Source organism: Myxine glutinosa, chromosome 11 (assembly GCF_964187855.1).
Source record: "Myxine glutinosa chromosome 11, kmMyxGlut1.1, whole genome shotgun sequence".
NCBI classification, from domain to species: Eukaryota; Metazoa; Chordata; class Myxini; order Myxiniformes; family Myxinidae; genus Myxine; species Myxine glutinosa.
This window is the reverse complement of record NC_136271.1, coordinates 122,455,874-122,479,844: the sequence shown is the minus strand read 5'-3', so window position 1 is coordinate 122,479,844 and position 23,971 is coordinate 122,455,874. Positions and strand designations below refer to the sequence as shown.

The window sequence follows — 23,971 nt, the reverse complement described above, 5'->3', positions numbered from 1 at the left end:
TCGTTTAGGAAACTTTAGCGTTGTTCCAGAAAAGGTGGTTAATCTGTGGACACAGAACGTACCTGCTCGTGGGAAGTAAACCTGAGACATCTTGTCAGTCCAAAACCACAAGGAAGTATGAAGATTGTACAATTTGCAAGTTTTCATAAATGGGGCAAATGTAATTGAAGATCATTTTTGGCTGTCCAGGAAACAAGTATGGCAAAGCTTTTAATCCCTCCATCCCTCCTCCATTCGCCATTGCTTATTTGCTTCCCTCCCAAGCTATGCCATAACCGCACGTACATTTTTGGGTCGGCCTCAAAAAATGTTAGGTTGGCCAATTGGATAGTTTCAAAGGCTTAAAAAGCAAGGAATGTGCAAAATATGTTTCTGAATAAATATCTCATTACGTTAAGCATATAATTAGACTAGATATAGATTTTATTGGAAACGCAAAGCACAAAGCAAATATATTCATTTGTCGGCTCTTAAATTTCAGGTAGGCCTCCGAAAATGCCTGGCCTACAGAGAGTTATGGCTTCACTCCCAAAGCTGTTTGCCTTCTTTCTTTCATTCCTTCGTCAATATTCCTCTACCCTAATTTCTCAACCTATAATCCTATCGATTTTTATTCTCTCAATTTAGCCCCACAGCATGTATAAAATGAAAACATGCCCCTTTGACCATTTTCCCAGCACCCTCTGGAGTGTGATTGAGTTCAGGTCAGACAAGTTGAAAAATTAAAGGGAAAAATGAAGCAAGGGAAGATAAAAATTACGTCGTGATGATTCCGTCACGACGATGTCATGACTGCAACTCCAGAAGGGCCTCCAGAAGTGCACAGATGTCAAGGTCAAATACTGTCACCAAGCAGATGAAAAGCGAGGCTACCGACAAGTTTCGCCCTTATTGGGGCTCGTCAGGGCAACACATCGCTGTTCCATCCACTTAGTGACTTTTAAGCCTTTCGGCTTGTATACTGGTTAATAATACACTTCTAACTGTGATTGATGAGGAGGCCACATCGTATCTGGAACCAACAAGTGCCACTGCCACCTGGTCACATTGTCTTTTGCCCCACCAATCACAACCAGGAGGCATCACTGTTGTTTTCAGCAGTCGGGAGTTCTACGAATACAATTATTTTTTGGTTTCAAATTAAAACAGAACAGGTTTGGGCAGAAAGAAATATACTGTACTATTGTTGCAGTATATACTGCTCGGCCATGGCAGATGTACAGCACGAGATTTGATTCCACATTCTATCATCTTCCATGGCCTTACTGAATATCGTCACATTTCATATATCAGTGTGATAAAATTTTGCCAAATGCTTTGAAATTCCAGATTAACCTTTTGTATGCAAACAATGTTTAAATGACTTCTGTTATATTCGATTTGAGATGCAATAAGAAAACAGAAAACAGTTTTAAGGAAACATTGTTATAAAAGGTGTTTATTTCCTTGTCAAAGTTTTTTTTATTACAATAAAAACACAACTGCAGCTCTCCCTCTAACGCTATAAAACAACGAATATGAATGATTAATTTATATTGCAGAACATGCTTGGATGCCAGAAAAGAAAATCTATAAAAAGTACAACAAAACAAAACAAAAAAAACAAGAAATATGTCATGCATAGCACGATACTTGCGAAATCCCTAAAATAAGTTGTTGGCCTATGATGACCTCAAAAATAATTGGTGGTTGAATTAATGACCAGATATGCAAATCCTCTTTAACTTCAAGTCAATCGGATGAAAATTGAGGATTTTAGAAACTTGGCCTATTTTGACCTTTTGGCCTATGTTGACCTAAAATATAATTAGTGGTTGAATTCAGTGACCAGATATGTAAATCGTCTTCAAATTTCAAGTCAATCGGATGAAAATTGAGGATTTTAGAAACTTGGCCTATTTTGACCTTTTGGCCTATGTTGACCTAAAATATAATTAGTGGTTGAATTCAGTGACCAGATATGCAAATCGTCTTCAAATTTCAAGTCAATCGGATGAAAATTGAGGATTTTAGAAATTTGACAAAGTTGGTGACCTTTGGCCTATGTTGACCTTTTGATCCCCAAAACAATAGGCTTCTTGATTATGACCAACTCTACCATTTGGTGAAGGTTCGTGAAGATCGGTTGAAAATTGTGACCTGCAGGCGACTGACATACAGATACAGACAGACAGACAGACAGACAGACAGAATAACGCACTAGACCAACAATATACTTGAAAAATCTTCAGTTTTCGCAATACAAGTAGTAAATGGCAACATTGACACAATGGTAAAATATCCAGTAATATACAAGCACAATGTTAAAGTTTCTCAATAAATTGTCGAGTGGAAAAGTCGATTTTTGTTTTCTCCTTTCGGGGAAATTACCCTGTGTCCGTTAAAGTACATTGTTCGTTTGTTTGTCGTGTAAACCCACATTGTTCTTCACATGTATTTGAAAGTAGGCGATACAGTACAAAACTTGGAATACAAGAAAGTATACAATAACATACAAACCAGGAACCCCCCCCCCAAAAAAATTCAAACATCATGATGAACTCGATGTACAACTTTTGTACCATGTGGTCTGCACTCAGCACGACCTCACTTCCAACACCAGGCAAAGTGAAAATAAAACCTACATTCACTTGAGAATTTGATAACTCCACCTCAAGGCAGTGGAGTTCCATTACCCATTGTTTATAAACACAATTTTACCTGATGCTAGGTCCAAATAAAAGCACAGCTTGTTGTGGTGACGACTCATTGTGAGTTGTGATGCATTTCCTAGATGATACCTCAAAGTTGAAACATGACAACTTGTTCACTCTTGATTTAGTCAATGGTTTACCCAAACAGAGACCCTGTACTCCAGCTAATGTTTTTTTGCCAAAAAAGTTCATAGAGATTGTTAAACAAAACTTTAATACAACTCAGGTTTTGATAAACTAGCAACGGTACCTGCCCTACGGGCGGGGCTTCAATTGGGAGGCCCACATGAAAAGGCAAAATATCAGAAATTGAAGGTTTTTTTTAAATTTTAAACGATTTATATAAACATCCGTTGAATCATATCACACGCAAATCATCAAAATCTAAACAGTATCTTTAGAATTTCAATAAAAGCCACATCACTTCATATCGGTAAATATTATTCCATCATGTTTCAAATCGTGATATCAACCGTACGCTTTTCTTTAGGGAGTTAAAAAAAAAAAGATTTTGTACCTCTTCTTCACCTTAGAACTTCAGGACAGACGACATTGCTGATAAAAGTTCCTTTTGACCTAAAGTTTTGACATATCATTCCATTTTATTTCCTAAAGAAACGCGATCGGTTCAGTAGTTTTTGCGGTACCTTCGAACGGACAGACATACAGACGGACGGACATTTGGCGAATTATAGTAAGATAGCGAATTTGCTCTCCTTCCGGCCTCTCATGATGTTTTCGAGCTTGATGTGGCGGTCCAACAAAGCAAAAAACGAAGCCTTTGTTGCGCTGGATTTTCCTTCCTGGATCAAAAACCCAACCAAGCTGAACCAAGTATGGATCTTTACTAAATATGGATTATTTGAAACAATTCAAAGCGTTCAGAATCATTGGAATCTCCTGTGATGAAGCTAACTCCGAGGGCTTTTCACTTACTCACCACAGGCAGGTTGGTGGTCTTTCCGTCTTCTACCGACTCCTCTCCGGCCTTGCCCCCCCCCCCCCCCCAGCTCTCTCTGGGCTCTGTCCCCCAAATATTCCTACAGGTCGCACAAGATCTGCCTGCAACCCTCTTATGGTTAAACTGCCAAAATCAAGACTCTCTGCTCACCTTCACTCCTTCATTCCTCTTTTCTCCCGCCTCTGGAACAAACTCCCTCACTCTCTTCAATCTCACTCCTCCCTCCAGGTCTTTAAACAGCTGTTCACCACCATCTCTTATCTTCCCCCAACCAAAACCTTGATCTTTTCTACCCCCGCTAATTTCACCCCAGATCCACTTTTTTGAAATTCCGACTTCTTTCCTGGAAGTTCTAGCTGTGTCCATGTGTTTTTTTTTCTACCTCTCCCACCCCTTCCCCCCTTCCCATACCTACACCCCCCAAGCCCTCTCCCTCCCACAGATCTCCAGATGTCCCTGCTCTGCATCTTGTCTCCCGCTCCCTTTATCATATGTTTTATGTGTCAGTTTGTCTTTTTGTGATCAATGTTAGCTCTTACACGAGCCTCGATCTTGTATACAAAAAAAAAATTCAAATTAATCTTAAAAAGCGATCCAAAACAAACGTGTAGTAGCTCTGCCTGATATAGACATTGGAGTGTCAGTGGAAGTCATCCAATAAACATGGCACAAGTTTAAGATTTCTTGAATGTCTTACAAACAAAAACATATGAACAATTCAGTGTAACATGATCTTAGCAGAAGATGACCTCACATCAGAAGTCAAGAAATTCTGTCCAACAAGGCCCATTATGTGCACCTTCGTGCGAAACTGCTCATTTGAAGATTTGCGGGATTGAAACTGTTGGGCTAGAGATGTAAATCTCCTTCCGTTTCAGAAGGTCTCACATGCCATGTAGTCCAGGGAACACAGGCTACAGTCGCAGCTCAAGGCCACAGGAAACGAGTAGTTTGGGTTCACTCCGGGCCTGCAGTTTGGGAGTTGGATGGTCTCGTAGCGGGTCTCGTAGTACGTGCAAACCGTTTGGCTGGCCAGCATATATGGAAGTTCTTCTATTGGTTTCTGCCAAGAGACAAACATTTCATTGTGTTACTATCTGGTAAACGACAGAAAGAATTTTCTGAGCAGGAAAAATATTTCGAAATACCTGCTCATATCATGAGACATTTCACAGGTAACAAGGAAACGGAACTTGGAGGAGTTGTTCATTTACAATAGATCAAATATCAAGCAATCTGCTTTTCATTGAGTTCGTTCTTTTGTTTAGCTCATTTGTTGATCAGGTGGTATCCTCATCAAGCTGAGTAGGTTATGATCTACAGCTTAACATAATGAAGGGTATAGACAAAATAAGTGCGGAAGAGTTCTTCAGCACAATAGACAGTGATAGGACCAGGAGTTGTAGGCCGAGAGTCACTCAGGGAGTAGTTAATGCATGGAATGGTCTCCCTGGAAAGGTAGGAGCAGCAGAAACAGCAGAAAAGTTCAAATTGGAATTAGATAGTTACCTAGATACATTGGAGATAGAGGTTACAGGGATTTTGGCAGGACTTGTAGGTAGCTCGAGTATGGATGGGTAATAGTGTACATCCTTGTGGCGTGTCATGTATGTGGGGGTCTCGGCAAGGGCTATGTGATCGGGATTGTATATTTCTCATCCAAGAACCGTCTTCTCCCATTCCCTTTCTCCCACAACTAAAAATAAAAAAGAATATAATTAAAATAATTAAAATAAATATATTTCCCCATTTTTATTTTTGCACCAATGGGACATCCTTGAGCGTGCCACAATCCACATTGTCTCATCCCGACTCTATTTGGTCCTCCTCCTGCATCATTTAGTCCTCCTCCTGCATCATTTGGTCCTCCTCCTGCATCATTTGGTCCTCCTCCTGCATCATTTGGTCCTCCTCTTGCATCATTTGGTCCTCCTCTTGCATCATTTGGTCCTCCTCCTGCATCATTTGGTCCTCCTCCTGCATCATTTGGTCCTCCTCCTGCATCATTTGGTCCTCCTCCTGCATGATGGACCAAATGACCTCCTCCTGCATCTAGCTTCCTTGTGTTCCAACAACCTCTTCTCAGATCACAAATTGGTTTCAGATCAGGTCACTCCACCTTGGACATGCTGCTTCTACTCTCCCAATAATGGATGGAGGCCCTCAATCTCAGACATGAGATCAGGGCCGTCTCTCTGGACATATCTCGTGCTTTTGATATGGTCTATCATCCTGCCTTGCTCTCCACAAACTCTGTGCCTATGGAATCCAAGGGAAATTCCACACACGGCTTGCTGACTACTCTCGTAGCCAACATGTGGCTCTTAACGGAATCCTTTCACCTCCTCTCCTTGTTAAGGTTGGTGGGACCCAAGGCAGTGTTCTGGACCCAGTCCTATTACTGATCTTCATCAATGATCCTTTGATCCTGTGGAAAATCCCCTTTATCTACTCTTTAGGGATTTTTGGTATTAAAAATAATCATTAAATTGTTGTTGGTGAAATTTTTTTTTTCCTCATTTTCTAGCTGTACAAACATGCAAAACACTTTATACTGTATGTGTTTTCATTCCCCATTGAAATGGGAGTCAACATGGAAAAGGAAAAAACCCTCTTGAAGGAGACCATCATGGAAACAAAAATTCAGAAATCAGTGAATGGGGAAAAGATTGGCACATCTCAATAAAGAATGAAACACAAGTCAAGAATGAAACACAAGCAAAGCAGAGCAATGGATGGAATGAACATGACGTCGATGAAGGTATGCCAACCACCGTGGGAAACAAGGAGAAGCTGACGTTTTGGGCGGTAACCCTTTGTTGGAGCAAAAGAGAGGGAATTGTCACTTAGTGTTGACACGTTGTTCCGACAAAGAGTTGTAACGCCTGAAGAGTCAGCTTCTCCTTGCTTCCCACGACAGGATACCCCGATCAACATTCGGTTAGTTCATTCCATGATACATGTCAATGTTGAACGGCTCGTGTTGACCTCTCATGTTCTGGTGAAGATCAAGCTGTGCACATGTACACACACTTAATGTGCTGGTGGGAGTGGCCAGGGACTTTTCTTGATATCTTGTATAAACATAGGTCGAGGCTCATGGAAGAGCGAAGTGACAGAGGAGTCATGAAACCAAGTCGGTACAGGTCACCATTGAAATGAACCCTTTCTTTGTACAACTATCCGGGACGCCTCTTCGTGGTGGTTGTTCCCCACAATGCAAGTCGGTGGCAAAATCTTCCCCATTCTTCCTTGCTGCCCGGATTTGTCAGCGGTCAGTCAGAGTGCCGATAGGTCCCCATGGGCCGGCCCTTTCCCTCTTGTCTGTGTGCGTCTCTGTCTGTCTCTGTCTGTCTCTGTCTCTGTCTGTCTCTGTCTGTCTCTGTCTCTATCTCTGTCTCTCTGTCTCTCTGTCTCTCTCTGTCTCTCTCTGTCTCTCTCTGTCTCTCTCTCTCTCTCTCTCTCTCTCTCTCTCTCGGTCTCTCGCTCTCTCTCTCTCTCTCTCTCTCTCTCTCTCTCTCTCTCTCTCTCTCTCTCTCTCTCTCTAACTGTCATTGCCCTGACTTCATGAAGGTGGAGGTACACCATTCTGGATGTGGGGGATCTCTGGGTCGCTCCTGGGAAATCAATCAGCTGTCTCCGTGCCACCGGCTAATTCGAGAGAACTTTCTGGGGCTATACAACAACAATAATAACAACAACAACGACAACCCTTTCTTAGTGGGTCATATATTTTGAAATAAATGAACCAACGGTTGATCAAGTTTAGGTTTGCTTTCAGGTCCTTTCTGATCCTTTCCATATTGCCCATTGTTTCTGAACTTCTCTTGCTTCTTGCAGAGATTTTTTTTGTTGTTGTTCTTTTGTATACAAGATCGAGGCTCATGTAAGAGCGAACATTAATCACAAAAAGACAAACTGACACATAAAACATATGATAAAGGGAGCGGGAGACAATATGGAGAGAGAGAAAGGGAAGCAAACAAGTACAACATTCGAGAGCAGGGGCATCGGGAGATCTGTGGAAGGGAGAGGGCTTGGGGGGAGGAGGCACGGGAAAGGGGGTGGGGTGAGAGAGCTAAAAAAAACCACATTGACATTGCTAGGACTTCCAGGACAGAAGTTGGTATTTCAAAAAAGTGGATCTGGGGTGAATTAGCGGGGGTAGAAAAGATCAAGGTTTTGGATGGGGGAAGATAAGAGATTGTGGTGAACAGCTGTTTTAAAGACCTGGAGGGAGGAGAGGGATTAAAGGTGTCCTTTCTTGAAAAGAAGGAATATGATTCCAGCAATGATCAATAATAATACAATCACCACGATAGGGATTACAATGTTCCAAATGTTGCTTGGCAGTGGTTTGGGAATCACAGACAACTTGATGGTCTTCGTTAAAGGTATCTGTCCCGATACATCGTAATCAAACGTGTATGGTTGATTTACCTTCATCGACCCAATGTCCCATCTGTGCACAGGGTCAATGATTATGGACTCTTAAACTACTTGCCCATATCTGCTCTTGATTTCACTGCCACCAGGAAACCGCACTATTGGTATTTGCTCGAAATTGGTGGATTTTTTTTCCCACACTCGATCGCATGGAAAAACGTTTTATATAAATATATAAATCTGGCTAGAATGTAACTTCAAATTTAGCTGCAGTCTGTGAAAGCCACAGAACCACCCACTGCGATATACAATATCATTCAGCCGACAAATGTTTTCGAAACTTTTTTGGCAAAGGCAGCTCTCCTTGGGAAGGTAATCAATCCATGGATGCATTTCTAGCTCAATGGTTGTCTCGGGTGTAGCACTGAAAAAGCAGAGGGTGCAAGACCAGAATGAAGACGGTAGCAGACAGATAACACCGACCTGTCTGCTATGGTGAAGTGATAGACACATAAACTCAGCTTCATCATGGGAGATTACGATGATCTTGAAGGTCTCGGTTTCCATGGCGTCAAGCTGAGCAAGATGTGAGGCAGGGCAGCCAGCCCAAAGGGGAGAGTAGTACTCCATCAAGCTGAGGATGAAGGCCTTGAGGGTTTGGAGAGTTTGCCAGACGGTTCTTTGAGATAAAAAAAAATAGTGAGTGACATTTGTCAGGATTGAAAGACATATTCTAAATGTTTGCCCAGCTTGTGACTTTTTACCAAGGTATGGAGAGAGGGAAGAGGCTGTGGCCTGTTTGTCTGAAGGATGAGGGATGTCACGGCCAAGGGTGGAGTCATCAACAAAAGTAAAGAGGATTTCCAAAGAGTCAGAGACATAATTGATGAAAATCAGGAATAGGACTGGGCCCAGAACACTGCCTTGGGGCACTCCAGCTTTGACAAGGAAAGGAGATAGAAGGATTCCGTTGCAGCCATACATTGGCTTGGAGAGTAGAGGAAGTCAGTTAGCCATGTGTGGAGTTGGCTTTGAACGCCATAGGCAGAGAGCTTGGAGAGTAGAGGAAGTCAGTTAGCCATGTGTGGAGTTGGCTTTGAACGCCATAGGCAGAGAGCTTGGAGAGTAGAGGAAGTCAGTTAGCCATGTGTGGAGTTGGCTTTGAACGCCATAGGCAGAGAGCTTGGAGAGTAGAGGAAGTCAGTTAGCCATGTGTGGAGTTGGCTTTGAACGCCATAGGCAGAGAGCTTGGAGAGTAGAGGAAGTCAGTTAGCCATGTGTGGAGTTGGCTTTGAACGCCATAGGCAGAGAGCTTGGAGAGTAGAGGAAGTCAGTTAGCCATGTGTGGAGTTGGCTTTGAACGCCATAGGCAGAGAGCTTGGAGAGTAGAGGAAGTCAGTTAGCCATGTGTGGAGTTGGCTTTGAATGCCATAGGCAGAGAGCTTGGAGAGTAGAGGAAGTCAGTTAGCCATGTGTGGAGTTGGCTTTGAACGCCATAGGCAGAGAGCTTGGAGAGTAGAGGAAGTCAGTTAGCCATGTGTGGAGTTGGCTTTGAACGCCATAGGCAGAGAGCTTGGAGAGTAGAGGAAGTCAGTTAGCCATGTGTGGAGTTGGCTTTGAACGCCATAGGCAGAGAGCTTGGAGAGTAGAGGAAGTCAGTTAGCCATGTGTGGAGTTGGCTTTGAACGCCATAGGCAGAGAGCTTGGAGAGTAGAGGAAGTCAGTTAGCCATGTGTGGAGTTGGCTTTGAACGCCATAGGCAGAGAGCTTGGAGAGTAGAGGAAGTCAGTTAGCCATGTGTGGAGTTGGCTTTGAACGCCATAGGCAGAGAGCTTGGAGAGTAAGGCAGGATGCGAGACTATATCAAAAGCTCAAGATATGTCCAGAGAGATGGTCCTGACTTCATGTCTGACATTGAGGACCTCCATACATTTTTGGGTGAGTGGAAGCAGCATGTTCAAGTTGGAGTGACCTGGTATGAAACAAAATTGATGATCTGAGATGAGGTTGTTGAAGAAAAGAAAGGATTTCATATCAACTGCGATGATTGATTCCATGACCTTGCTGATGCACACGAACATACTGTGCATTTCTCTCCCTTTTACTGGGTGGTTGCTGGCGGTGCCTGTTCCTTCTGCTGCTCAGTGATTTGTGTTATTTCTCCGGTCTGGTCACATCCTTAGATTTGTCCTGGATCCTTCATTGTGGAGCTGGTGTGCAGAGAACATGGCTGGTACCGGCACGCATGGCACAGGGTGGACAAGTCCCACGCCGGTCTGCTGAACCCGAACCAAGACTGACACACGTGCACGAGCATCGAACATGGAGCAGGTTCTCTCACTCTCTCTCTCTAGGGATTTATGTTATTATCCAGATTTATGTTATTATCCTTATTGAAATGTGTAAATTCAAAATATGAGTACCTCTCCCAAATGCTTCTTGCTATGCAATTCAAAACACCTCAATGCACTGTACAATGTGGGGACAGGAATACTGTACTGTTTAGGGTGGGGCCCTCTCCCACCTGAAGGTGGCGCTACACGATACACGTTTACATAGAGAATTTGCATCCCTCCCCTCTGCCTCCCTCTGCCCCCCCCTACACCTCCACCACCCTCCCCCCCTCCCCTCCCCTCACCCGATAAAACCACCAGCAAAGATATAAACATCCTTATGCACCAATTGGGATCATGCTGATCATATGTAGCATGGCTGGATGTAATCAACCCAGAACTGAAGGAGGAGTAGTGTGACAAATAAACACACAAACACACACACTGGTGCGTGAATTATAGTAAGGATTCCAGTTTTGATGAAGCCATGTGTGGTTGTCGGAAGAGGACTCCATAGCGTTTAGCAGAATTGGCATATTAATCCATTAGACGGGCAGATTAGGGTCGCGCCAAAGCACAAGGGCTGATTGATGACAGGTCAGGTTCGCTCAGTCAATCTTGTCTGCATATTCGTCTTGGTCATCCAGAATCTTTTCTTTTTAAATTTATTGAAATAGAATTACAGAAATATCTAATTTACATAAGTATTCAACCCCGAGTCAGTACTTCATAGAAGCTCCTTTGGCAGCAATTACAGCTTTGAGTCTTTTTGGGTTTGTCTGTATCAGCTTTGCACCTCTGGATTTGGGGAGTTTCTCCCATTCTTCCTTGCAGATTTGCTCAAGCTCTGTCAAGTTGGATGAGGAGCGTCGGTGAACAGCAATCTTCAAGTCTTCCCACAGATTCTCAATGGGATTCAAGTCTGGGCTTTGGCTGGGCCACTCAAGGACTTTCACGTTTTTGTACTGAAGCCATTTCAGTGTTTCATTGGTTGTATGCCTGAGGTCATGTCCTTTTGGAACATAAATCTTCTCCGCAATCTAAGGTCTTTTGCACTGTTAAGCAGGTTCTCCTCAAGGATTTGCCTGTATTTGCCTCCATTCATTTTTCCCTCTATCCTTACAAGTCTTACAGTCCCTGCTGCTGAAAAGCATCCCCATAGCATGATGCTGTCACCACCATGCTTCTTGATTCTTGATTATAGTAGACATGGTGTTAGATGGGTAATGAGCTGTGCTCGGTTTCCACCAGACGTAGCACTTTGCAATCAGGCCAGAAAGTTTGATTTTCATCTCATCAGACCACATAATCTTCTGCCTCATGCTCTGAGTCTTTCACATGCTTTTTTGCAAACTCCAGGCGTGCTGTCTTGTACATTTTCTCAGGAGTGGCTTCCGTCTGGCCACTCTCCCATAAAGCCTAGATTTGTGAACGGCTGCAAAGACTGTTGTCCTTCCGGCAGGTTCTCCCATCTCAGCCAAGGAACTCTGTAGTTCTGTCAGAGTTGTCATTGGGTTCCTGGTCACCTCCCTGACCAAGGTCCTTCTTGCCCGGTTACTCAGTTTGGTCGGACGGGCAGCTCTAGGAAGAGTCTGGTTAGTTCCATATTCTTTCCATTTCCTCATGATAGAGCTCATTGTGCTCTTGGGAACTTTCAACACTCTAGAAATTGTTTTATACTCTTTGCCAAATCAATGCCTCCTCACAATTCTATCTCGGAGTTCTTTGGACAGTTCCTTGAACTTCATGGTAGAGTTGCTGCTCTGACATGAACTGTCAACTGTATGACCTTATATATAAAGGTGTGTTTCTTTCTACATCATGTCCAATCAATTGAATTAGCCACAGGTGGACTCCAATCAAGTTATTGAGACATCTCAAGGAGGATCAAAGGAAATTGGATCCACTTGAGCTCAATTTAGACTGTCATAACATAGGAGTTGAATACTTACTAAGGCAAGACATTTAAAAAAAAATTAATTTTAAATTATTTTGTAAAAGTTTCTAAAAAAAACAATTCCACTTTGACATTATTGGGTATTATGTGTAGATCAGTGCCAAAAATCTCAATTTAACCCATTTTAAATTCAGGCTGTAACACAACAAAATGTGAAAAAAGCCAAGGGGTGTGAATACTTTCTGAAGGTGCTGTACATACTACATACATACAAGTACATACATACGTCATACATACATACACACACAAGCCAAAGATATAAGGAGACACTAGTGCACTATTGCACATAATACCAGGACCTTTAATTGATCATGAACGAATCAACATTGATCTTGGTATCCTCACATCATGAACTATGCTTGGATGGGAACAACAAATGGACTTGCAGATCAAATGAATATTATTTTGCTCCAAGAATAATAATCACCATCATGATCAACATCACAGTCGCACCTCCCAAGTCTCACATCGACCCCAGCAGGCGTCTGTTGTGACTTTGAAATCCCTACACCCATGCTTTTGCACGGAGAAGGTGAACTCGCGCACAGCACAACCCACAAATGTTCTGAGGTCCAAGGCCTGGCTTGGTGCAGGTGTACCCAAGCACAACAAAAGGCCAAGCAGCATCGAGCGGGGAACCGCCATGCCAGATCTCACAGCCTCGTCCCTGTAAGAAACAACATGACCATCAGCAACACCATTCCTGTTCCCTCTCTCCTCCTCTTCTTGTCTCCCGCTCCCTTTATTATATGTTCTACGTGTTAGCTCTTATATGAGCCTCGACCAAGTATACAAAAAAGTGTATGTCACATAGGTACGAGTTAGTTACAATGCCAGAAGGAGTTTCATATTACTATTTTGTAAATGTTATTTTGCACAAAAGCAACCGAACAAAGAGCAATAAAGGCTTCCAAGTAAGAATGTTTGTGAAAGAAGGAGTTTGTGAGACCGAGGCTAAAGCTTTCCCCCATGAAATTAAAATCATTCCGAAGTTATCCGAGATTTCCATTGTGAATACGAAACGCAACCTGAAACCCCGCATTGGTGAAATAGTCCAAGCCATTTCGCATTTGACGGGGAAAAAACTGCAACACTACCGATCTCATTAGTATTGATTACCCTCAAGGTACCTTTATAACATACTAAAAGTATAAAGGTCTAAAAATATGGGGTGACTCTCAAATAATGCAATCAAGTTTTCTCCATTTAGCCCCATGTTAAAAGACGTACATATGCCGCATGCTATGATTATTGTCGCTCTCTGAACTTCTATTGCTTATTTTATACACTGGACCTATTATCACTAGCACGATATAATAAATAAAGGATATCATACTGTACAATATTGTATATATAAGTGAAGTTTTTACTGTTTTAGTGTCTTATTTAACCACACCCCGTTTTACAAAGACTGCTCACTCCACAGCAAGCGACGGTACATCATTATTTGTTTGTGAACCATATATATCTTAGTTTTTAATCCCATCAATGACATGTATTTAGTATGTTTAGGTCTATTGGCAATAACATACAGTAATAGTATATTCAACTTTTCTATATTTGCAGGTAATCCAACCCTGAAGAATGGCGGCCAATTCGTGTGTGTTCTGCAATGAATCCACCAACAACGATAATCCAGTAGTGACACTTCGTGAAAAGGGAAGTCGGACTATTAATGTTGTTAGTGACCAGCGCAGTGACCCAACACAGACTGTTCCAGGTCAAGTTGTTCATCAAGAATGCCGACGTGTATACTGCAATCCAATAAAGGTAGCACAGAGTATCAGAGATACACACAGACCAGGCCCAAGTGTATCGCTCCGATCAGCAGAGGAAGCCTTCAACTTCAAAGCAGATTGCCTCTTCTGTGGTACAAAGGTGAACTTTGATAACAGGAAACAACAAGGAGATGTCCACTCTATCACATTTACAGAATGTAAAGATAGTCTTCTGCAAAAGTGCTCAACAAGGAACGATGCATGGGCCGATACTGTTCGGGCTCGACTGCTCATTGTGTGTGACCTTCCAGCGGCAGATGCCGTGTATCACCAGGTATGCAGTTCAAATTTCCGGACAGGGAAACTGATCCCTCTGAATTTTGTACATAATGAAACAGTACAGAAGAAACAGAAATTGGGTAGACGATACAAATCACCACACGAAGGCGGTCGTCCTGCTCTGGATGACAGATGTCAGGCATTTATAAAGGTGACTGAATTCCTTGAGGAAAATGACGACGAACAAAACACAATCTCTGATCTGGTGGACAAAATGGCCGAGTATCTTGCTGACTCAAATGCCGAGTCCTATTCTCAAAGATATATGAAAGACAGACTGATTTAACACTTTGGCGACAGAGTCATTGTCACAACAGTTAATGGCAAATCGAATGTTGCAACGATGAGGCAAACAGCTGACAGTGTACTTTTGGAGTTTCATGCAAACCAGTCTAAGGATCCTATGATTCAGAAGAAACTAATCCTGGAAGCTGCCGCTAAATTCATACTGGATGACATAAAGCAAGTGGAAACAGGGAATGAAACATACCCAACATCGGAAGACTTTGAGTTCAAAGACGCCAGCCTCAACTTTCTTCCTGATACTCTGAAGATTTTTCTTGGAAAGATCTTGAAGGCAAAAGATGTAGAGCTGAAGATAGCTTCAATTGGTCAGGCTATAATGCAAGCTGCACGACCACGTGTCCTGATTGCTCCACTGCAAATTGCACTAGGGGTGCAGCTGCAGCACCATTTCGCCTCTCGTTTCCTTATTGATTCACTGCATGCACATGGGTACTGCAGCTCATACAAGGAAGTCACACGTTTCAACCAAAATGCAGCTGTATACCAGGGTACGGACATACCCAACCACAAGGGAGAATTTGTTCAATATGCAGCTGACAACGTCGACCACAACATTAGAACCTTAGACGGACACAACACCTTCCATGGCATGGGGATAATAGCCATGATTACCCCTGGAACAACACAAGGACATCCGATTCCTAGAGCTCAGGTCACTGCCAGCGACATAGAAACAACTGGAAGAATCCAGATACAGTACCATAGAGCTGATGACCAGGCACTTGCAACCTTGACTTATGGGAGCGTGCCTATCATGAGAGCCCATGATCCCACAGCCAACCTTGATGTACTGTGGAAGACGTCACTGCTGTTCAAGATACCAAGACCTGCATGGTCCGGGATGATGCAACTCTTACATCGTGGTGTCCAGCATTCAAAATCGTCTGTCCTGTTTCTCCCAATGATTGATTTGAGCTCGAGCGACACTACATGCATCTACTCCACTCTCAACTACATTGCGCAACATGCTAAACAACATGATGTACCTACCATCATCACCTTTGATCAGCCACTATGGTGGAAGGCATTGTCGATCATTCTCTCGGAGCCAGATGGAAGCCCCATGCGACGTATTGTGGTAAGGCTAGGTGCCTTTCATATGGAAATGAGCTTCCTTGGCAGCATAGGGCACCTCATGGGTGGTTCTGGGTTGAAGGAGCTGCTAGAACACATATACGCACCAAATGCAGTGGATCACATCCTAACAGGAAAAGCAATTTCCAGGGCTGTACAGGCACACATCCTCCTGGATGCTGTCCTGAATGCACTCCTCCTGTCTGATCCTCTTGGAGGAACACAATACAGAACTGCAGAAGACTTGCCAGTTCGGGATGAAGATGCAATGAGTGGCTTGGCCGATGATGATGCGATTCATCCAGATGTGAGTACAGCAAGGACCCTGTATGATGCGTTGATGAAAGGCACACGATCTTCCAACGATGTAGCAAGTGATCCAATCCTTGACAAGATCAGCAAAGTCTTTCAAACACAGACAGAATCATTGACCAAAGACCGAACAGCGAAACTGTGGTTACAGTATATGGTTGGTGAAGATCTTAAGAAAATTCATCAAAGCCGAGCGTATGGGAAACTGGTCCCTGCACCTCGAAGCTGTATCTGATATGTTACCATATGTAGCAGCCTCAGGTCATTCACTCTATGCTAAGTCTGCCAGGATTTACCTGCAAATAATGCACAGCTTAGAACAGGACTATCCAGATGTGCACCGTAAGTTTACTCAGGGCTTCCATGTCGCCCGAAGAAGTAGTAGAGCTTGGGCTGGAATTTCCTCAGACCTGATGATTGAGCAAGTACTCATGAGAAGTATAAAGACCAGCGGGGGGTTAACAAGAGGAAGAGGAATGACAGAGCAACAACGGTTAACGTGGCTTTTGTCCATGCCGGCTTGTTCAGAGACGAACAGATCGATGCAAGAGCTCACTGGAGTGAAGTACAGCACAGGTGAACAGAACAAAGAGATGGGCAAAACCAGGCAGCATTGCGACATGCAAGATACAAGTACACTACAGGTTGCTCTAGTTGACAGATATCCTTTCAAGTGTCATCCATCCCTCAGGAACATAATGACTGGTGTCAACGCTGGCAGTAAGGTTGATGTCGACAATGCCAAGCTCATTGGAGACAAGATCATGCACTCCATGACAAATCAGTCAGTTGTCCACTACACGTTCAAGCGCAAAGACCAAGCCACCACATTTCTGAAGGCCAGATCATCTGTGCGAGTTGGTAAAGACCAGGTACAGATAGACCCAGAACTGCTATTCCAGCGTCTCATCATCATCTCAAAATCTGCTGAAGATAAGGAAGAGATGTTTCGCTTTGAGTTATGCCCTCATCCACCTGCGCTGTTTGATGAAAAGCTGATGCTACGTGAAGCCCAGAAGTCCGTACTCGGAGATGCTATCTGGTCTAAACTTGAACCAGGTACCATAGAGTCAATCAGCGAAATCCAGTATGTCTTGGATGGTGGAAGTCTGCTGCACCGTATACCATGGCCACGTGGTTCACCAACATATCGAGAGATCTGCATGCTCCACTGTGACTATGTTACAAGAAAGTACGGAAAGGCCATCGTAATATTTGATGGATATCTTGGTCAATCAACCAAGCACATGACCCACCAGAGGCGAGTAGCAGGTAGAGGTGGACCAGAAGTGACTTTCACTGATGACATGAAGTTGACCATGAAGAAAGACATCTTCCTGGGAAACCTCAACAACAAACAGAACTTCATCAACATGTTGAGCAGATACCTCCGGCTTTCTGGATGCCAGACCCATCATTCCCAGGAAGATGCTGACCTGCTAATCATCCAGACCGCAGTCAGTTCGGCGAACATGAGGAACACAGCCCTTATAGGAGAAGACACAGATCTGATCGTCCTACTCTGCTTCTACGCAAACCTAGAAGCACACGACTTGTTTATGTATAGTCAGGCAAAATCCACTACAAAACCAAACCACATCTGGAATGTGAAGTCCATGAAACGTCAGCTAGGTGCAGCTGTGTGTGAAAGCATCCTATTCATACACGCAGTATTGGGATGTGACACGACGTCTCGACTGTACGGCCTTGGCAAAGGAGCGTCACTTTAAATAAATTCATGATGAGCACACTCTTCCAAACTCAATCCCAACAGTTCTTGGCTGAGGATGCATCACCAGATGTGGTCGAGGCTGCAGGAGAGATAGCACTCGTGTGTCTCTACAAGGGTAAACCTGATGAAAGTTTGGATTCCCTCAGGTACAAGCGGTTTTGTGAACAGGTCGCAGTCAAGACTTCGAAGATACTCCCACAGACCTTACCGCCCACATCTGCTGCAGCGAGATATCACAGCAGACGGGTGTATCTGCAAATACAGCAGTGGAAAGGAAACAACAGCCTACAACCAGTGGATTGGGGCTGGAGAATGAGCGACGGCAATCTTGTTCCTGTTATGACCGACCTCCCTCCAGCACCTCAGGATTTGTTGAATGTTATCCGGTGCAACTGTTCGACCGATTGGGGTTCCGCACGGTGTACATGCCGCAAGACAAACTTGGAGTGTTCTCCTGCTTGTGGTCAGTGCCGTGGATCTGGCTGCACCAACTCCGTCCTGGACAGTTTCAGCGACGACGATGATGAGGAAAATGATGATTAGGTAGTGGACTGTTGTTATAGATTGTACATGCAGCTGAATTAGTTAATTATGGACATTTTTTTACTTTTAAGCGAATCCTTGACTTCCGACAGTATTTTATGAGTCAGTATTATTAGTTTCTCTATATGTGATTTTATTTTGAGTTTGTGATTTTAATCAACAAAATGTGCCATAATTCTGAAAGTCATGACAAGTGATTCATGTATTTGCATATCAGTGATCAGTATTTAGCTATTGGGAATTTTGTTTACGTGCTTATTTTTTTGTTCCGTACGGGCCGTACTGGGGCTGTAACATGCTGTAATTCCTGATATTAAAAGTACTAGGGCGTGCCCGCACGTACGTGCTTGGCCGTACGTGCTTGCCCGTACGTGCGTGCAAAAAAACATGCGTGCAAACAACAACAACAACAAAAAACTTTGAAACCACGTGGCAGTAACGACCACAGAACCCCCCCCCCCTCTATTTACATGAAATGGTTTGGTCCATTCGCAAAGCCAAAGCGAACGGCTTGCGAGTACGGTGACCATACCTTGGGAACCACTTGTCCGATTAATTTCAAACCTTGAAAAGGCACATCCTCGGGTCCCCAGCAATATACCTGGCAAGTTTCAAGTATATCGGACCGGTAGTTGTCGAGAAACAGCGGTCGCATACAGACAGACACACACACACACACAGATTGCTGGAATTATATAGAGATAATTATATACCATGTGCTCGGAATGTATCGCAAAATGTGAACAAATCGTACCGCAAAAGGATGAAAAGGGGGGTCCATGTACCAGTGATTTTGACAGACACCCCATATTTTTAGAGCTTTAGACTTTTGATATGTTATCTGGTATATATTACTGCATACAATTTCGCACTGATATGTAGTGTTGCAGTTTTTTCCTATCTGGCCCCATATTTGGGCTAAATGGCTTGGACTAAAAGATGACGTCACAAGGTGATTGTACAACGAAAAACAGGAAAGAGCAATCAGAGATTACAGACCCTCGCCAGGACATGTTTGTGTGGTGTATTTTATGTGGTGTATTTTGTGTGGTGTTTGTTAGCTGCTGTGTTTGTGCAGTTTATTGACGACATAGATTTATGTTCAATCCAATATGGCTGCCGAACCACGTGACCAATGATGTCATCAATTTAATTTTTCCATACAATTTTTGTGTAGATCATGCTCAAGAATGATGAGTGGTCAGGTTGATCTGTGAATCAAGAATTATTTATTGATTGTTATTAATTGATTATCAAGAATTAATAATCAAGAATTAATATTTTTTGAATCAAAAGTAAATAAAGGCCTCGCACAAGTATCTAACGACATGAGTTTAACCTTTGCTTGAGAGAATGCCACATAGTTATTTGGACGGTGCGTAAGTTAACAGACCGCTGTTTCAATCGCTGAGGCCGATCTTCAGAAGGCCCGTGACAGTGATCGGCTCAAAATCCTTTTAACTGTAACTTTTGCAGTTTTTTAAAACTTTCACCATAAGATTTTTCATCAGGATCCTACCTCCGCTCTTAACTCTGAGAAAGTATAAAGGATGCCTTCTACAGGGTGTCATACGTGCCAGGACGCGGGGTTAGCTGCTTATACAAGATTTGTTGACATTGTGGAGCTATGCTCACATGATAAAGCCGGACAAAATGAACGACACCAGGAACGAAGTTTCACTGAGCTATTTATTTTATCTCAAACCGAAAGAACTCAAAAGCACTGAATAGCCCGTTAACACGGGCAATTTATAACGAAAGTTCACCACACAAAAGCCACGCCTCTCAGGCGGGGCGTGGTATGCAAATAAGTCAGCCACGCCTCTCAACGGGGCGTGGTATGCAAATCGAGAGTCCGCCCGGGCGAGACAAGTCCGGACATGTCCGGGCGAGTCCGGGCAAGTAACCGCCCGCAGGTTACGTCATCGGCCCGTGCAAGGTGATTGTGCCATGCTTCGGGTAACCACTACATGCACCCCCCCAGAATTAACTTGCACCGGGAGAGTCAGTTTGAGGGGGGTCGTGATGACCCGGCCGAAACGACCCCTGGCGATTCGTGTGGGGGTGGTAGGTGGCGTGGCGATGGATGGTCGGGCGGGGGGCTTGGTTGACGGGGGACGGCCCCGTCGTGGAGGAAGGGCCAACCGTGGAGGTTGGTCGAGGTCCAAATGGGCCGGCTTGAGGCTGTCCACGGAGATGCGGTCCGGTTTGCCGCCGATGTCAATGATGAACGACTTGTCATCCCTCTTCAGGACCCGGAAAGGTCCATAGTACGGTGGCCGGAGCGGTCCCCGGTGTGCGTCGTTCCGGGTAAAAACGTACTCCACAGCGCGAAGTGCGGGGGGGGGGGGGACGTGGGGTTGGGGGCCGCCGTGGTGGGACGTGGGCAAATCTCCTGGCGGCCTCCTGGAGAACCGAGCGTTGGCGAGCCGCGGACCAGGGGCCGGTGGCATCAGGGATGAACTCACCGGGCACGCGCAGTGGCTGGCCGTAGACCAGCTCGGCGGTGGAAGCCTGGAGGTCCTCTTTAGGGGCCGTTCGGAGGCCCAATAGGATCCACGGGAGCCTGTCGGCCCAACCGTCATCCTGGAGGCTGGCCCTGAGAGCGGCCTTCATCGAGCGGTGGAACCGCTCGCACAAGCCGTTGGCTTGGGGGTGGTCAGCCGTGGTGCGGTGTAGCTTGACCCCCAAGGCCTGGGCGACCGCGCCCCAAAGCTCGGAGGTGAATTGCGGGCCTCTGTCGGAGGAGATGTCCGAGGGGGCGCCAAAACGGGCAATCCAGGTGTCAATGAAGGCCTGCGCCACGTCGGCGGATGTTGTTGATGCCAGCGGGACGGCCTCCGGCCACCTGGTGGTCCTATCCACCATCGTGAGGAGGTGGGTGAAGCCCCGCGAGGAGGGAAGGGGTCCCACCAGGTCCACATTGACGTGGTCGAAGCGCCGCGCGGTCACGTCGAATGGTGCCAACGGGGCCTGGGTGTGCCGGTGGACCTTCGCGCGCTGGCAGGCGACACAGGCGTTGGCCCAGTCGCGGACGTCCTTACGGAGCCCGTGCCAGACGAACTTTGCTGCCACGAGCTTCTGTGACGCTTTCCGGCCCGGGTGGGAAAGGCCGTGGAGGGCATCAAAAATGTGCCGCTGCCATCCGGTGGGCACGATGGGGCGAGGTTGGCCCAGGGAAACGTCGCACAGGAGAACTGTGCCTGTGTCCTCGAAGGGGATGTCGGCCAACCGCAGGCCTGTGTCCACTGTCCGGAGGGCTTGCACCGTGGAGTCAGCGGTCTGGTCGGCCGCCATGCGGGCGAAGTCCACACCGAGGTGGACGGCGTCCGTGCCGGACCGGGAGAGGCAATCGGCCACAGCGTTGTCCTTGCCCGCGACGTGCCGGATGTCCGTCGTAAATTCGGACACGGCGGAGAGGTGGCGCTGCTGGCGGGCCGACCACGGCTCTGCAACCTTGGCCATGGCGAAGACCAGGGGTTTGTGGTCCACAAACACCGTGAACAGGCGGCCCTCTAAAAGATGGTGGAAGTGGCGAACGGCCAGGTAAAGGCCGAGGAGCTCGCGGTCGAAAGCGCTATACTTGCGCTCGTTAGGGCGAAGCTGCCGGCTGAAGAAGGCCAGCGGTTGCCAAGCCCCGTTCACCCACTGTTCATGCACGGCGCCCACCGTGTAGTCGGAAGCGTCCGTGGTGAGGGCGATGGGTGCGTCGAGCACCGGGTGCGCCAGCATGGTCGCGTTGGCGAGGGGCAGCTTGGCGCCCGTGAACGCCTCGTCCATCTCTTTGGTCCAGGCGACGTCGTGCTTGGCCGGCTTGCCCCGGAGGGCTTCGTACAGGGGGCACATGAGTTGGGCGGCGCGAGGCACGAACCGGTGGTAGAAATTTACCATCCCCAAAAATTCCTGTAGGGCCTTGATGGAGCGGGGGCATGGGAAACTTGTGACTGCCTCCACCTTGGTAGGCAGCGGGACGGCCCCGCGCTTCGTGATGCGGTGCCCCAGGAAGTCGACGGCCGTTACGCCAAACTGGCATTTCGCCGGGTTGATGATGAGGCCGTGCTGGCCGAGGCGCTCAAAAAGCGTGCGCAGGTGGATGAGGTGCTCCGCCCGGGAAGTGCTGGCGACGGGAATGTCGTCCAAGTAGACGAAAAGGAAGGTGAGGTCGCGCAGCACGCTGTGCATCAGCCCCTGGCAGGCCTGGGCCACGTTCTTAAGGCCGAACGGCATGCGAAGGAACTCGAAGAGGCCAAAAGGTGTAATTACCGCCATCTTCGGTACGTCGGCCGGCCGGACGGGTACCTGGTGGTAGCCCCGAATGAGGTCGACCTTGGAAAAGATCACCCGCCACACCAAACGGGCGGAAAAGTCCTGTATGTGTGGTATCGGGTACCGTTCGGGGGTGGTGGCGTCGTTGAGGCGGCGGTAATCGCCGCATGGTCGCCATCCGCCACCCAGTTTGGGCACGATGTGCAGGGGCGAGGCCCACGCGCTATTCGAGCACCGCACAATGCCCAATCGCTCCAGCGCGTCAAATTCCGCCTTCACCACGGTGAGCTTGGCCGGGTCGAGGCGACGAACCCTGGCGTAGACCGGTGGACCTGTGGTCGGGATGTGGTGTTCGACGCCGTGTTTGATGGTGACGGCCGAAAACGTCGGCTGCGTGAGGGCGGGAAACTCGGTGAGCAGGCGGGTGAAATCGTCCGCGGCCGGGAGCGCGCAGGCTAGCTTGGTTGGTGCGGAGCCGCTCAATGAGCAAGCGAGCGAGCTGAAGGTCTCCGCGTTGATGAGCCGACGCCGTTTGACGTCGACCAAAAGCCCATGCGCACAAAGAAAATCTGCACCCAGCAAGGCCATGGGCACGTTCGCCGTGATGAAGTCCCATCTGAAGCGCTAGCCCCCGAAGCAGAGTGCGACGCTGCGCACACCGAAGGTGCGGATGGAGGAGCCGTTTGCGGCGACCAAAGCGGGGCCGCAAAGCGCGGCCTGTTTGTCCTGCACCGAGGCGGGTATCATGCTCAGCTGAGCGCCGGTGTCGCACGAAAAACGCCGCCCGGACGCTGTGTCCTGATAAACAGAAGGCTGCCTGAATGGCCGACGCTCATGGCAGGCAGCGAGCGCCGGCCTGGTCATTTCCAGACCTGCCGAAAGTGCATGGTGGGCGGCACGTTCTGGCCTTCTGCCTGAACCTGGCGTGGTAGTAGCACATGGTCCGCTCTGGTGGAGGCTCCGGCAGTCGCGTCGGGTTCGGTCGATGGGGCGTCGCGGCGGCCGCTGCCGCCAGTGGTGCTGACTCAGCTGGTGGCGGCGCCGGTCGTGGCGCAGGCATTGCCTCGGTCGGCCCAGGGTTCCAGGCGGCCGCTCCGACGTGTCACCTGGCCGAGAAAAATTTATCGGCCTCCTTGGCCAGGGCGCGAGGGTCCGTGATGGGCGAGTTAGCCAAAGCTAACCGTACCTGCCCGGGTAGCTGCCGGAGGAACAGCTCACGGAAGAGGAAATCCGGGCTGTGGTCGCCGAGTAGAGTCAGCTTGTGGTCCATGCGCTCAGATGGACGGGCCTCACCCAGGTCCGGGAGGTCGAGCAGCTGTGGCGCGCGTTCGGTCTCCGTGAGTCCAAACGC

General features: G+C 46.7%; 1 protein-coding gene across 2 annotated transcripts in view; it reads right to left on the bottom strand.

Annotated features, from left to right (window-relative positions):
• Positions 1-4,092: 4,092 nt before the first annotated feature.
• GPHB5 (glycoprotein hormone subunit beta 5) overlaps positions 4,093-23,971 on the bottom strand; it is a 32,986-nt gene continuing 13,107 nt past the window's right edge. Inside the window, exons 3-4 of one of the 2 annotated variants that reach the window (XM_068131117.2) lie at positions 12,784-12,997; positions 4,093-4,717 (exon numbers count right to left, since the gene is read on the bottom strand). In XM_068131117.2, the coding sequence (XP_067987218.2) occupies positions 4,529-4,717; positions 12,784-12,997 (403 nt within the window). In that variant the 3' untranslated portion in view covers positions 4,093-4,528. Of the gene's footprint in view, positions 4,718-12,757; positions 12,998-23,971 lie in introns of those variants that run through there. The other variant, XR_010986386.2, reaches the window with a different exon arrangement.